The sequence below is a fragment of the Acartia tonsa genome, chromosome 4 (assembly GCF_053477335.1).
Source record: "Acartia tonsa isolate MP-2025a chromosome 4, ASM5347733v1, whole genome shotgun sequence".
In the NCBI taxonomy this organism is placed as follows: Eukaryota; Metazoa; Arthropoda; class Copepoda; order Calanoida; family Acartiidae; genus Acartia; species Acartia tonsa.
In genome coordinates this window covers 25,460,109-25,475,738 of record NC_137263.1, presented here as the reverse complement: position 1 = coordinate 25,475,738, position 15,630 = coordinate 25,460,109, and the positions used below count along the sequence as shown (strand labels likewise).

General features: G+C 30.8%; 2 protein-coding genes across 2 annotated transcripts in view; one reads left to right on the top strand and one right to left on the bottom strand.

Moving 5' to 3' along the window:
* The first annotated feature begins 2,188 nt into the window (after positions 1-2,188).
* Positions 2,189-8,650, top strand: LOC145316555 (uncharacterized). The gene is made up of 6 exons (XM_080157129.1): positions 2,189-2,309; positions 2,648-2,699; positions 2,886-2,922; positions 3,776-3,919; positions 6,032-6,102; positions 6,972-8,650. Exons 1-6 carry the CDS (start codon positions 2,212-2,214, stop codon positions 7,068-7,070), a joined length of 501 nt encoding a protein of 166 aa, XP_080013255.1. The 5' UTR covers positions 2,189-2,211; the 3' UTR covers positions 7,071-8,650.
* Positions 8,111-15,630, bottom strand: part of LOC145316554 (neprilysin-2-like) — a 26,126-nt gene continuing 18,606 nt past the window's right edge. The window contains exons 8-13 of the mRNA XM_080157128.1: positions 15,295-15,461; positions 14,237-14,345; positions 13,780-13,897; positions 9,792-9,922; positions 9,284-9,403; positions 8,111-8,932 (exon numbers count right to left, since the gene is read on the bottom strand). Of these exons, the coding sequence (XP_080013254.1) occupies positions 8,732-8,932; positions 9,284-9,403; positions 9,792-9,922; positions 13,780-13,897; positions 14,237-14,345; positions 15,295-15,461 (846 nt within the window). The 3' untranslated portion in view covers positions 8,111-8,731. The remainder of the gene's footprint in view (positions 8,933-9,283; positions 9,404-9,791; positions 9,923-13,779; positions 13,898-14,236; positions 14,346-15,294; positions 15,462-15,630) is intronic.

The following is a 15,630-nucleotide window of genomic DNA, read 5'->3' as shown; positions in this document are numbered from 1 at the left end:
CTGACCGTAAAAACAGCATTTTGAATTTTAAACTTTATTGCCTAAATTTAAGACCGTCAAATTACAGTCTGTCAACCCTTAACAAATCAAGGGTAATCCTTCCCGAAAAACCTTTTGATGAACCTATGGCCTAATATTCTTAATTCGCCCAAAAAAATATATTTAAAGAAGGATTGTAGTCTAACAGGGAATAGTTATTTCTCGTATCGTATTATAAACGGCTTTCCGCGGATATAGAATGTACAATTATAAGATTAAAACTAGTTTTTTTAGCCCCGTGGTGCCGAAGGCACCGGCTAAAAAAACTATAGTTTTAATCTTATGATTGTACATTTCTATATTCGTAGAAAACTGGATATAATACGATGCTAGACATAGTTTTTTCGTATGGATGAGAACCGGTTTCTATCCACCGGATTCGAATGAATACGAGAAAATATATTAATTTATCATAAATTGTTCTGATTTTACATTTTTGTAACTAACTGCAAAGATTTAAAATACAAAAGCAGCATTATAAATTTTAGAATTTTGAAATCGTTTCTAAGAGAAGGATTATCCAAAAAATTAAACACAGATGATTTCAACTTAATTTAAACAAACTCTTGGAAATTTAAATTGAAAAGGATAATGTGTGTTTTAGTTTTTATGTACATAAATATGAATACAGGGTGCGCCATTTGAAGTGTCAAAACGATGAACTTTTTTAGAATTTATTTCGTTTCTCTTTAACGTTTTTTGATTGTCTGTGTTTTTCTTTAGGTTGGTTGAGTTAGATCATATTGAATACGGGGTTTCTCCGCAGAATTAGGGCACTACAGTGTAGACCAACCAGGGCTTAGGCATAATAAAGAAGAAAACTAATACCCACTAGTTATTTTCAATTTCTTTTAAAAATTATGATGGAGTATTTCAGTGCTCGCTAGAAGGTTTGAGGGAAAGCACGAAATCTCTTGTTTTAAACAAATAATCAAAAGGATATAATTGAGGTCAATATAAAATTTTACTCTTTTTCAGTGATACAGCCGAACATAATAAAATACAAATTATACATACCTATTAATATGCGAATAGGTGAACAGTTTAATATTTATTTGATTCTGAAGACTATACTAATCTTATTTGTTATCTTATGATGTCTGTCTGTGTGTACCTAAGGATCTTGCTAACTGATATGATTCTCCTTTACAGTGTATCTTCTCGTAGGTCCTAGGTTTATAACTATTTCAACACCCTCCTAATTGAAAGTGGATGGTCGACTTCTCCCGCTCTTTAATGTGCTAGAGGCCTTTAGGGTAACTAGTCTTTAGGAAAGTTTAAGTTTTGGGCAATTTGTGTGCAGGACCCGGTTTATGGTATAGTGTTGAAATGTTGAATATCTTTTCAGTCGGGAAATATATGTATATTATATATTGCAGGGTTATGAATTATTCTTAAGAACACAACACAATGTTGATGGATGAATATTATGCTACCAAAACAAGTTTAAGGCCAGCCAATGGATCATTTCGTTGGACAATTTGTACCTGCAATCGCCATCTTTTTTTTCTCAAAGATTTATTTAAGTTTAATTTGTCGAATAGATTATAGAATTAAGTTGGTAAAAATGGGCGGCTGCAGATCCCTGCATAAAAAAGACACACAAGCTCCTTGACTGATTAGAATTTTTGAAATAAGTTTTTTTTATTCTCATTACACCATTTCGAAGAATTTGTTATGGCTACAAAATTGATTGAAATGGTTGTATTATTTCAAACTGAGAAAATTTCACATAAGTAGTGGGGAATGGGATATAGAGTGTAATGCTAAACAGAACAAGCTTTTGTTAAACAAACCTAAGGAAAAACTAATAGATGTTACTTAAAACAATATTGGACTGATTTTACGCTGTACTATTGTAAAAGTAACAGGATGTGTGTAAAGAAGAATCTCACCAACCGCTTGGGCCAATATGGTCCTCCTTTACAGCGAAGCTTCTCAAATGTCAAAAGGGAGTGTACAACAACCTTTACTAAATAAATCAACCCTAGAAAATATAACCCCCTCCAAAAAATTTTTCTTTTTCGTTTCATTACTAAAATTAAATCCTTCACTCAAGTGCCCATAGGGGCCTCTAGGGGCGTAGCCAGTAGTTCATATATTTATAGAGAGAATTCATCAGTGAACTATAACAAAAAATACACAAAAATTGTAATTTATTGCAGAAAAAGAATGTTAAAGAAAGTTGAGAAGATTGGTAGTACAGGAAAATTAGGCAGAAATCTGAAGGGTCAGAGTAAATCCTGCTATAATATTCACGAGTTGGCAAGGTTAGCAACTAATTAGAATTTTAAGTGTATTAATTATTGCCGTTTCTGTGGCCTTTAAATATTTTTCAAATGGTTTTGAGAACTTGTCGTTCTTGTTGTAATAGCGTAAATATTCTAATAAAATGGTTACTTTTATGCTTTTATTTCTTGAATTTGAAATTTGGTGGAGGGGGGTGTTGGAGGGTTATTTAATACGATGGCGCAATATGTCAAAATCCAAACAATTTTTCGTATATTCTTTTAAATACAAAGTCTGTCCTATTTGTGCAGATACTTTCTTTGCTTTTTAATAAAGTTATTTTTATCTTACTTTGAATAATTAATAATTATTAATTTAGAAGTGGTACAAAACCAAGTCTTGAGTCTTATCTCAGCTCTCTCAATGTCAAGGTAATCTAAAAATTATTAATAAAAAGGGTATTTTGTTAAACATACAATAGAAAGAGAAGAGCAAAATTATGCTACAACTAAAAGATTTACTTAACTTAATATGAAGAACACAGTCAAAATCTAAAAGCACGTATTTTTATTTTCATCTCAAATCCTTGCTGTAAATGTATTTTGTTTTATATTCAGGAACAACAAAATCAAATTGAAGCAAGAAATTTTTCAGGTATTTAATATTTATGTTTACTGTTTGTCTGTCCATTCTTCTATCTGTCTGCACCGATTGGGTACTAATTTTCCCGGGAATCTTTAGGGATGGAACAATAGAAGATAAATTTAATTACATGAAGGTACAGTACATCCCCAATGATGATAAAAATTACCCTTTCTGTAGATAATGATTGTTGATTAAAACCAATCAAGATTTAATAACCGAATCAAATATTTTAAAAGCATGTTTGTAAGAACTAAGGGCAACAATATAATTTCCCATATTTCCCTGATTTTTCCTGGGGAATTCCCTGTTGCTTTATTTAGTAACTAGCGGCTACGCCCCTACAGGCATCTAAGGGTACTTGAAGATGGGAGAGTCGAATTATATCCAATCTATTATTTTAGATTTTAAAAGAAAAAGTAAAAAAAGATTTTCTGGGGAGGGGAGGGCGGGGGGTTGTTGGTGTCCCCCCCCCCCACATTTTTTTTTAGGTAAAAAAATATAAATTTTTTTTAAGGGGGTAGGCGATTTCTCTTGGGAGGGTGGTGATACCCTTCCCCCAAATAGTTATAAACCTTCCCTGGACCTATGAGAAGCTACCCTGTTAAGGAGAACCCGATCGGTTTGGTGGTTAGCGAGATCCTTCAGTACACACAGACAAACAGACAAAAAACAGACATCATCTTACTTTATTATAAGGATTTAAACAATTTTATTGGGGATGTGGAACACCCCCTTCCAAAATAGTAAGGGGTGATGTAGAGTTTTTTTAAAAAAAACATTCTAAATATTTAGGGTTACCCCTAACTTACAGTAAATGTTATTCTAAGTCACTCGTCCATCTAATATAGAATCAATCAAATAGGATCAACACCCTTACAAATTGCTGCCTATTATGGAAATGAGAGTACAGTGAGTGTTCTGGAGCAGAAAGGAGCAGATCCCGTGACCAGTAATTCTCTGGGCTGGTCTGCCAGACACTATGCAGCAAGATGGAGCCAACCTTTGGGTACAATTTTATATACCTCATCTTAACACACAAAGCATGTTCTATAAGACGTAACTTGTAATTATGATCTCTGGGCTATAATTTTAAAGTTATTCTTTTTGTACCATGGCGTTATTTGTTCGAAACATGACAAAATTCAAAACTTTTTCAAACACAGGATTTAATTTTATTGATACAGCCTACATTGAATTTCAAAATTATATCAAACAATATTACCATCAGTTAATTACGTATGCTTTTTCATAATAATAATATATAATTTCTCTAGATAAACCACAGAATATTAGATCTTTCATTTAAAATGCATCAGTATTCTTGCAATTCTGAAAACACACACATACATCATACACAGTGAACAAACACACAAATATACACGTACACAGTAAACACACACAAACAAATTTACACGTACACACCCACACACACATACATACATATATACACGTACACACAAAGTATGCAAAAATAAATAATAGCATTTTGTTTTTGCTTATTCTTAAAGCCATTCTTAGAAAGTCCATAAGTCCATATGTTAAACATGACGATTATTAGCTTTTTGGCAATACAAAAAATTTAACACAAAAACTGGATTTTTTTTTGTATTTAATTCCTGGTGCCTGAAAGCACAATTTTTTAAGAAGGAGCTTCACAATGTCCAAGTATCCTGTATTATACGCATTTTTAGGAGTTGATAAACTGTTGAAATGTCACCAAGCTTAGCAAATAAAAATGCATAAAAATTAAAGAAAATATCCTCTTTCTTCTTTATTAATATATACATAGTTACAGTCTAGACTAGAACAGGGTTGGAGAGGTTAAATTTATCCTCCCAAGATATTTTATTATGTTAATGTTCAAACATGGTTGTCTTTACAATCCTTTCCCCTTTTCAACCTGTTGGAAATTAAAAGGAAGCTTTACAGAAAATAACCTTACCAGCCATTATTTAAACAGACAGTGACGTACACCGTGTTATTTTAATGTTTATATAAACTTCAGAAAAATGAAAATAAGAATATAAATTTGTGGAATATTGTCCCAAGTGCTTATAAGAATTTAGTTTGAATATTCGCATCCATTTACATAATGTTTACATTATTATATTAGCTTCTTCACTATGCATATTATACCAGGAATCTTAAGGTATGTAACAATAGACGATAGAATGCACCCTCAAAAAATGTAAAATAAAATTTTTCCCTAAGTCGATCAAAATTATTAGGAGAAAAGTTTAGATAATGTTACTTTGTTCAACCTATTCAAGATTCAATAGTGCCTCCCAAAGTGTTCATTAAAACTAATTAATGCAAGAACAGTTTGGTGGGCAGTATTATTTTGAGTCCACTGTCCCCTTTTTCCCTGATATTATTATACTTATACTCAACGATACAACAAATTATAGACATGTTCATTTTTAAAAACTTTTAAATATTACTTTTTAAAGCACAAAACGTTGACATTTAAAAAAGAAATAGGCAACTTGGCTTTTTCTGCAATATTTTTTTTAATTTAGCGGCTGTGACTTCCTCAAAGCCGTTCTGGCTGTGGTTCCAGCTGCGAATTGCTTCATCTGAGTACGACTAGAATTTAATTGTACGACTGCAACTTCATCTAAGCATAGTAGAAAATCTGTGTGACAGCAGTAGTTGGCGTGCTCTGATATATGTATATTGAAAATTAGATTTTTTGTATGGGAAAAAATAATTCAAAAAAGTAAAAATGATAAATTTTTGTCTGTCCAACACTGAACAGTTCTGATGGTCAAAATATAAATATCACAGCAAAAACACAGACAATAATGATACAAGGATAATTACTTCCAATGGCAAGTTAGTTTTTTTAAATTTATCGCACCGTATTATAGACAGCGTTCCGCTGATAGTAAAATGAAATATTTAAGATAAATCCCTGAGAATCCGACGGCCCGGGCAAACAAAACTGGTATTCCTTTTTTGCTTTTTATTTTAATATTTGTAGAAAATTGTCTATAATACGATGCAATTGGTGACTTTTATTTGTGGATCAAACTGCTTCAAATCCAGCGGATATTATTCGGTTTTGAAGTCATACTGGAAATACAATAAATAAAGTCTGTTCATTTACCCATTTTAGATATGCAGTTATCCGTAGGATTGAAGCCCAGAGCACCTGGAATGAATAGCAAGGCATTTTCATTCAACAAGGTTAGTTTAGTTTTTTTTTACAATTGAATTGTATATTTTGTATTTGTCTCTCTGTCTCGAACTTCTTTGTGAAATAATACCCATAATTCGAACGAATTTACTGGTAAAAGCAGATATCTTAAGGAATAGGACAATGGGCGATAAATTTATATATTTCCTCCATGACGAAAAACAATATCACCCCTTCTGTGGATTAAAATATAGGTTAAAAAGTTTAGTCACTGATATTTTTGAACTAACAAAACAAAATCCAATAACGTTTCTGAGTCAACGAATAAAATAACCTGGTTATAAACTTTTGGCACCATTGTAATTTACAGACCATTATCCACTCCCTCCTAATTGGAAAGGGATGGGGGATTGGGTGAACTGAACAAGATAATTTTAAAACTTAAATTCAAAATTAATATTGATAATTGTACGAATTGCATATATTTAATCATATAAAAAAGGTTGCGTGAATACTGAATACCCAAACCATAAAAGATATTTTAATTTCAATTTGATAAAATTTAGTTATATATTTTTTTAAATCCTTGTAATAAAGTAACATGATCTCTGCCTGTGTGTTTGTCTGTGTCTCTGTGCTCTCTAACCGCTGAACCGATATGGTTCTCCTTTAAAATGTTTAAAACTATATTAAGGGAGGGTACCACCACCTCCAAAGTGAAATTGCCTCCAGAAAAAAATTAACCTTTTTAAAACTAAAATTAGAATTCTACTTCTCATCAAATAATCTTTCCTATTTTTTATAACATTAAACTTTACGTTATTTCTAGAGGCTATAAGGGCAGCGCTACTAGTATGTAAATATATCAAATAATAATGATAAATCCATATTCCATATAAAATTTCTATTCAAATTTAAGATTCGATGTCTGGCGGCAAAGCAAAAGAACTCAGATCTGTCAAAATTGAATTCAGATTCTGGTATTTCCATCCGGAATTCAAGCGAGTCCTTTGTTTGAAGTAGGAAATAAAATGTTTTCAATGAAAATCTGTTGTGACTGTTGAAAAAACATCTTGAGATTTAGTTTTGATATTGATCCTACTCTATAATTCATTTGTACGTCTGTGAGAAATTGTATTGGGAAATAAGAACTTTTTTTCGCTTACTCATGGTTACTTTTAACTCAGATTGCTCGTGGATTTTCTTTACTTTCTTTATGACTAGCGGCTACGCCCGTGGTACCCTCCCCCCTAATAGTTGAAAAAAACTTTCCCAGTACCCATGAGAAGCTATCCTGTAAAGGCAAACCATACAGGCTTGGTGGTTAGCGAGATCCTTCGGTACACACAGACAGACACACAGAGATCCTTTTACTTTATTATAACGATATCCTTGCCTTTTACCCATTATCTTATTTTTTCTCTTCGTCTGTTTGACTGTATTTGATCTGTTTGTAATTTTTTTTATTTCTGAACTATGCTAGTTGCTATGTATATTATTATCCTTGTATGAAACCTGTAAATTTGTAACCACATTATTTATTTTTTTTCTTCTGACGTTAATGTTTTTGTACATTTTCGCTTGCTTTTGTAATTTACTTCAACCATGATAAAATATTTCATTTCTTTTTAAAAATAAAATGTAGCCAGGCCAGCCACAGAAACACAATTTTAGAAAATTCATTGATAACCAAGTTATGGTAATAAGCGATGGATTAAAACCGGTTCTTGGTCATATTGAAAAATCATGTGTAGCATCGTATAATAACCAATTTTTCACGAATATTAAAATAAAAATCATAAAATTAAAACCCGTTTTATTAGCCCCGAGGGGCAGAAGGCCTAGGCCTGGGTTTTGATCTTATGATTTTTATTTTAAAATCCGCGGAAAGTTGTCTATAATATGATGCGATAAATAACTATTCCGGCATTTACTGCCGCCTGTTGAATGGATGGGGCGAATATATAACAGATGCATAATTTTATTATCAGTGATATCCAATTTTTTTCTGTAAAAACTATACCTAGATATTCCAAAATTAGAAACTTAAAAAAAATATTATTAATATAATAACTTTATTTAAGATAAAACATTTAAGGCACAATATAATTATAATTAAATAATAATTTTAACATTAATATGATATTTTTTTCAAAAATTTATAAATGCACATTTATTGATAATAAATATATCTTTATTTAATTATGGTAAACAGTAAATGTAAAATTTTATGGAAATACTTGAACAATAAAATATGACTAGTTTTAGTATAAAACAACAATCATTATAAAATAAAAGTATAAATTTTACATAAATCATTTAACTTTACGTATTTTGTACGACAGTTTTGTCACTTTTTATCAATAATATATTCAGAACAGGAAAATGTCCCCTATAAAAAAAACTATTTTGCCTTCTACAATTTTAGAGTATAATATAAGATATACCGCAAATTATTTTATAACAGAATGCTATAACTCTTAAGTTATTAATTTGAAATTTAAAAATAGAAAGTTAAAGGCGAAATAGTTAATAAACAGGTGCAATTTCCTTTCCTGAAAATTATTATTTCTATTGCAAAGGAATGTATAAATACATATATTAAAAATGTTTTGTTTGATTATCTGTCATAGGGGTTCTCAAATCCCCCCGCCTTCCAAATGCATATCACCCACAACACTACCAGACTTCGCATTTGTCCACAGGATTCATATTTGACCCCAGAGGACAATTAAAGTCTTTGGCGAACTCCTTGCTGTTGCTGAATGGTCCCCTGACCCTGAACATGCCTGGGGAGTGGGCTCCAGTCTTAATTCTCTTCTCCAGTGCCTTGTCGCGGTATTTAGAGCACCAAATATTGGCCGCGGATATCCAGAACATCTAAAATTATCATAAGGTATTAAAATCAATTTAAAAATATTTATGGTTTGAATCTATCCCTAGAAAAGTTCACAAAAACCATAATTTTCACCTTTCTTATTAATCCTCTTAATTTGAAATATTTATTTAGAATTTACTAAAAAAATATAGAAAAAAGTAATTTGCGATTGGCTATAAAAGATTTAAAATAATAAAGGCAAAAAATAGGATGGGTGTATTAACTCCCATATAAAAATTAAGGTGTTTAGAATCACTAGTTCTTTTTTCACTAACATTGGATAAATTTTTTATTTTACTAAGGAGAAAAGGTAAAAAGACACCTTCAGACACCTAATATCAAATTGTATTTACCTGGTTATTATTATAGCTATGAAGTCCAGGTAGTTTTGGTTCATCTCCGTGTCTCTTGGTCCAGGATTGATATGCTCTATAAGCTTCTTTTATTCCTCCATTGTCTGCTATATTTTCACCCTGAAATAAGATAAAAGTTTACATTCAAATTAAAAAATATTCTATAACAGTTAGAGCAACTCGGTTTTGATTTTTTTGCTTTTCATCCTCCCCTTATTTTAATGTAAATCAAGGGAGGGTAGTTTTTCTGTGTTAGTGTTTTACTTTAGGTTATTTAATATGTATAGAATCGCACACTGCAAGAGTAAGGCGTAAAGAACCCAACCCCTCTTGAAAATAATGGGAGGAAGGGGGGGGGGGGTTATTACTCGTTGGATACCTTGAGGGAATGCATCGCTAAATTATATTTGGGGAACTAACGACATCCTAGACTTCAATAGCATAAATTTACTGCTGTAACTGCTTCTTATTACCTGACTAATAAATAATATCCCAACAAATTGTTCACCTGTGTATTAATGCCATTAAGATTTTTATCAACAGAATCCGCTGTATAATTGCCATACTGCCAGATTATACAATTAGCCTTCTCAAGGAATCTGTTTTGGGTCTCCTCCTCCCACCAATTCTTCAAATTACCTGAAGAAAAAATATTTTAATATTGTCAGGGATAAGGGATAGGAAACCTGGCCATAAAAGAGGTCCCGGCCTGGCTTCGAAAGGGATAATGCAACATTTATCATTTCCTAATTAAATAAAGCCATTTGTGGATGGCTTCTATTGGCTGCTACTCTAAACCAATAGTGTTCGGTAATTTGGGCTTGTTTTGCACCAACCAATAGGCAATTGGCGGATGGCAATATAAAAAACCAGGCAAAGTGCGCATCATAAAAAAAAATTCAAAATACAGACAAATTTCTGCTTCTAAATAATAATAACTAACCTATAGAAAAACAAAAATGGAGGAATTATTGTTTTGGAATATAAGTAGCTAAGAATTTTAATTTGGTAGTTTATAAAGAAACTGTTGTTGTATTTGGTCCATTCAAATTTTAAAAATTTTATGCAGAAATGATAACCCCCCTTAAATAAATACGAAACCAAAACTAGTTCTAGATGTAAATAAAAATGTGCTCATTATTTTTTTTTATATTTTTTTTATTAATTTTTCTATAATTTATTACACATTTATTTGAGTATTTCTGTTTATTTTAAACGTAAAATTAAGTTTTTTAAAGAAAAAATATAGTTATGTCTAATCTTGCCATGGAACAGTTAGTTGACAGAATGTTACAGAGGTACTTATTCACTTATACGTAATTTATTTATTTTCGACTTTGAACTTTAGTAAGCAATGAAAACAAAATATCTTTAAATTAAATTTTACTCATAAAGAAAATTTGAGGAGATAATAACATATTTTGAAATAAAAGCCATTGACATATTGGGTCTATTAAAAGTTCTAATTTTATTTTAGGCTAGCTACAAGGAATCTTCTACCTTAATTCTATTCTATACTTTATTTTTTCTTCTCACTTAATCAGCTATATTATTATAGTTGATAACTTTCAAAACTAACGACTGCACCTTCCTATAACTGTTTTTTTAGGCCTAGTAATGATATAGACCTGAAATAATATTTTTCTACGTTTCCCATCCCTTATCCCTGAATATTGTAAAGAACTTTTCAAATGATTGAAAATATAAATAGAAGCATTAAATGGTTAATAAGTATAACATTATATATGTCATTAATAAACCTATTGTTAATGGGATGTTTGATGTTTTTTTGCGATATAATTTAATTCTTGCTTTAATTGATATGTAGATAGAACTAAGAAGAGGCCATTTAATGAAATATGTTTTTGGTAAACTTGTTCATTTTAAAATAAAGAATTCAATGTAGTCATATTACGTACATCAGCTAATCAAATAAAAAGCGCTGCAAGCGGGTGTATATAAAAGATTTAGTCTGCAAAACCATGCGAATTTATCTGCAATATAAGCGGGCTACCACACACACCCTTACTTACTACACATATAAAAACAAGAATTGTCCTGTTGTAAATAGCGTAGCAGTAACAAGTATTATTTCTTTAATTTATTAAACTGTAATTATACATCATGTAATAAAATAAAATAAAATGAAATATCTTGGATATGAAATAATGACACGTACTGCTGATATATCCAGCGCGTGCGCAAATATAGATAGTAGGTATATGTCTTGGCCAAAAAATATGCGCAACCCAATACAATGTACAGTTAGCAAATCGAGACAAAGATCGTGCAATAAAATGGTCGGTTGTCTGTAGGAAATTAATTAACCTATTATTCCTAGATGAAAGAGCAACATATTCAGTACAACTGAACGGTGCCCTTAGGTCCTTGTGCGATTACTTGAAATTAAGGAGAACCTCGCTCTTACTACATATTAGGTAAATGTTTGAAGCAAATTTGCGCATGTATTTTGTTGAATTACTTTAGGTGTGTAGTAAAAAACTGCGAAGATATTGCACAGTGCAAATGAAGGTGCTTTGACTTTTGTGACAGAACCTAAATTGGGACATAGTACATTTCATTACCCTAGGTTAGGTCATTTCATTTCACTTTTCAATAAAATCTAAAATGCAGCGGTTTTTCAGAAAATTAGATTTGAAAATTTCAAGTTTAATTTTCACCCACTAGGAGTTACCGCATAATTATGACAAGAAAAGCAAAGATTATTTATTCAAAATTTTGAACAACTTTGCTTTTATAAAGTTCTTCATAAAACCACTCCTGAAGTGAGTTAATTAATGGCCATTTTTATCAATTGCTTTGCTAAGGTCACGGAAATTCAGCCTTAAATAAATCATATATAGAGAGATTTTATGACTGACTTTATGAAAGCAAAGTTGTTCAAAATTTTAAATAAATAATCTTTGCTTTTCTTGTCATGATTATGCGGTAACTCCTAGTGGGTGAAAATTGAACTTGAAATTTTTTAATTTAATTTTCTCAAAAACCGCTGCATTTTAGATTTTATTGAAAAGTGAAATGAAGTTACCTAACCTAGGGTAATGAAATGCACTATGTCCCAATTTAGGTTCTGACACTAAAGTCAAAGCACCTTCGAAGGCACTGTGATTGTAAATTTTTAAGGACTATCGAACAGTCTTATCTTGGTAGAAACAGAGTAGCTATGCTGCTAATAATACAACAAAACATGTAATGCAAATTTTATTCACAAGACAGCATATCATGCGGAAAAGATAATATCCTCAGATTAAAGAAGCACATTCTTACACATGAAACACAACACTTATACAAACCCCGCAAAATCTTAGAGAATCCTAAATGTACTTGTGTTATACACAGAATATTAAGAGGAGCAGAGGAAACAAAATAATTTTATATTCTAAATGTAAAAAAAATCTAGGTAAACTTTATTGTGATATAATAAACTTTTTAAAGGAAATCATTTGAAAAAAAACCAATTATTGTATATTTTGTGATTTAAAACTAATTAAAACAAGGATGACAGCACCCATAATGTTTAATTCTTGAATATGCTTGACATAAAAAAACGAGCTAAAGAAAATCCATGCTTTAAAAAGACTTTTTAAGGATTTTGAATAAAAAAATTAGATTGTATGTATCACCCTCAAAATTTTTCTATGACATTTGATCTTTCTCAACTTACTTGACATGAAAGAAACAAATATACTTTAATATTAAAACTTTTATAAAAAGTTGTAAGTTTTATTGAAAAGTTATTCCTCAAGGAAGCCAGAAAATGAAATCAAAATAAAGTTTTAATATGGAAAATGTCAAATATATAACATTTTTTTTTATGAATTTAAATATAAACCATATAATTTTTCTCTCTCGAATAGTAATATATTAGCATTTCATGAAAGAGGTAGGATGTCTAGCTGTCTGTTTGTACCAACTACCAAGAAATCTAGATAACCCAAATTCCACCTCTCCCAAAGTTCCATGAAGAACTAATAAATCATTAATTATTTTTCCAGTACGGCTTCGAAACCGATTGATATCCACTGGATTAGAACCGGTTCTCAGCCATACTGAAAAATCATGTATAGCATCCTATTACACACAATTTTCCACGAATATTAAATTTAAAATCATAAAATTTAAACCATTTTTGTTAGCACGGCTCTTCGGCCTCTTGGGGCTAACAAACTACTTAAAAAGATTAATTAGAGAAAAAAAAACCACAAAATCTATACGTGATTTCCAGCTGTTGTTGGGGGGCAACACTTGTTAAAATTGACGACCTTTTTATATGCCCCCCAAATATTATACTAGATTTATTTCGCTTGTTGGCTATACTTTATTCCTGCCTAAAATATTGAACTTAATTTTCAGCTGTTGTTTGGGGGCAACACTTGTTAAAATTGACGACCTTTTTATATGCCCCCCAAATATTATACTAGATGTATACTAGCTTGTTGGCTATACTTTATTCCTGCCTAAAATATTGAACTTACCTTCATCATCATACTGTCTGCCCTGATCATCAAAACCATGAGTAATTTCATGACCAATAACCCAACCAACTCCACCATAGTTCATGTAGGAGGGACGGTCAGCCTCAAAGAAAATACCCTAAAATTTTAATTCAATTAAGTTAATTAATTGATGCAACATATATTGATAATTCTGATATTATTAAAATAAACACAATGAATGCCATTTGATTAGAATAAAATAATTCAGTGAATCTCAAATCATTTTTCGTTTGCTTGAAAAAAAATATGTAATATTTCTATAATATTCTTAAAATATAATATTCTTAACTACACTCAGAAAAGACATCATAGCATTTCGAAATTTAAGATTTCTTGCAATAGACATAATTTTTTTTTGAAAACTACTATTTGCGAAATTAATATCAACCATTATATTAATGTTATTTCCAAATAGAAGGCCTGTGCTGTTCTTTACCTGAAGAATGCCAGCAGGAAACTGGATGCTGTTCTCAATTGAGGAATAGAAGGCATTTACAACTGCGGGAGCACCGTGTCTCTTCCAGTCTGTCTTATCAACCTTCTCCCTTTAATTTAAAATGTGCATGAGGATGTTTTATGTAAAAGTTTTTTTTTTTTTCCACCTACCACGATTGATTTAGTTTTCAAAGGCATAATATGGATCACGGGGCTATACTTATTATGCACCCAATAAATGTAAATATTACTTTAGATTTGCTTAATGCTTATCGTTCATTTCAGCCGCTCCTTTAGCCTACAGAGTCTATGGCTCATATCAAAATCTGGATTTGAATGTTGGCTTAAATAAATATTTTTCTTATAATCTTTACACAAACGTGAACATAAAATGAAAGTTAGAACCAATCCTTTAAAACTTTCCAATTAAAATATTGTTGAAAATTAATCTAATTATGGTTTATTTAACTCTAAAACATCTAACATAAAATGCAACTTAAACACATGTGCGAGTAAGTTCTAAATGTGATAGGATTTAACATTTTCCAATTGAAATTCAACAAATTTCTAGTAAATTAGATTAGAGTTGAACCAAAGGGGTCAACTTTGAAATACAATTTAACACTATAGTAAATATACCTTGGATGCCAAAAAAGGATTTAAGTATTTTAGGATATCAGTCTTTAAGTAAAAGTCGATAAATTTCTTATTTACATAGATTTTTTGTACAGCCGTCGCGTCAAATATTAATTGATTAGTAGTTAATATAACAGCTTGTTTTTCTTACGATTTACTCCTTTGTGGCTGATGAACCGTCTTTTTAATTTATCTTAGGCAGAAACAGCTGTTTGAAGAAGTAATGTATCTGAAGACACTTCTTACTCTGCAAATTTGGGTTATTGTTATTGTAGCAATCTATATATTTTACTGTTTACTATTGTGAAAAAGCATACTTTTAAGTTCTTATAAGTTTTTAAATAGAAATTAGTTATTTCCTTGAATCAAAAAAATTCTGGGGCCATATGTAAACCCCTAAAGGCAACTTAATCACAATCTTACCTGAGTTTACCCCATGAGTAATCAGTAGCCCAGATGGACATGTGGATTCCGTTCATGAAATGAGTGTTTGCGTCAATATGAAGCTTCTCGTAAAGTTCTTCCAGCCTCCAGTTGTCAAGAATTTCTTCTGGATATCCAATATATTCCTTCATACTAGCTAACTTTGCCTGAAAATATAAAATTATACATAAATAGATTTTAGTTAACAAATATTTTTCCGATCATGGTTTAGAATTCAACTGGTTAAAAACTGGTAGAGACCCGTAATGAAAAAAAAACATGGAAAAAATATAAGATTAATCTCATCCTGTGGTCTACAAAAGGAAATTATTTTAT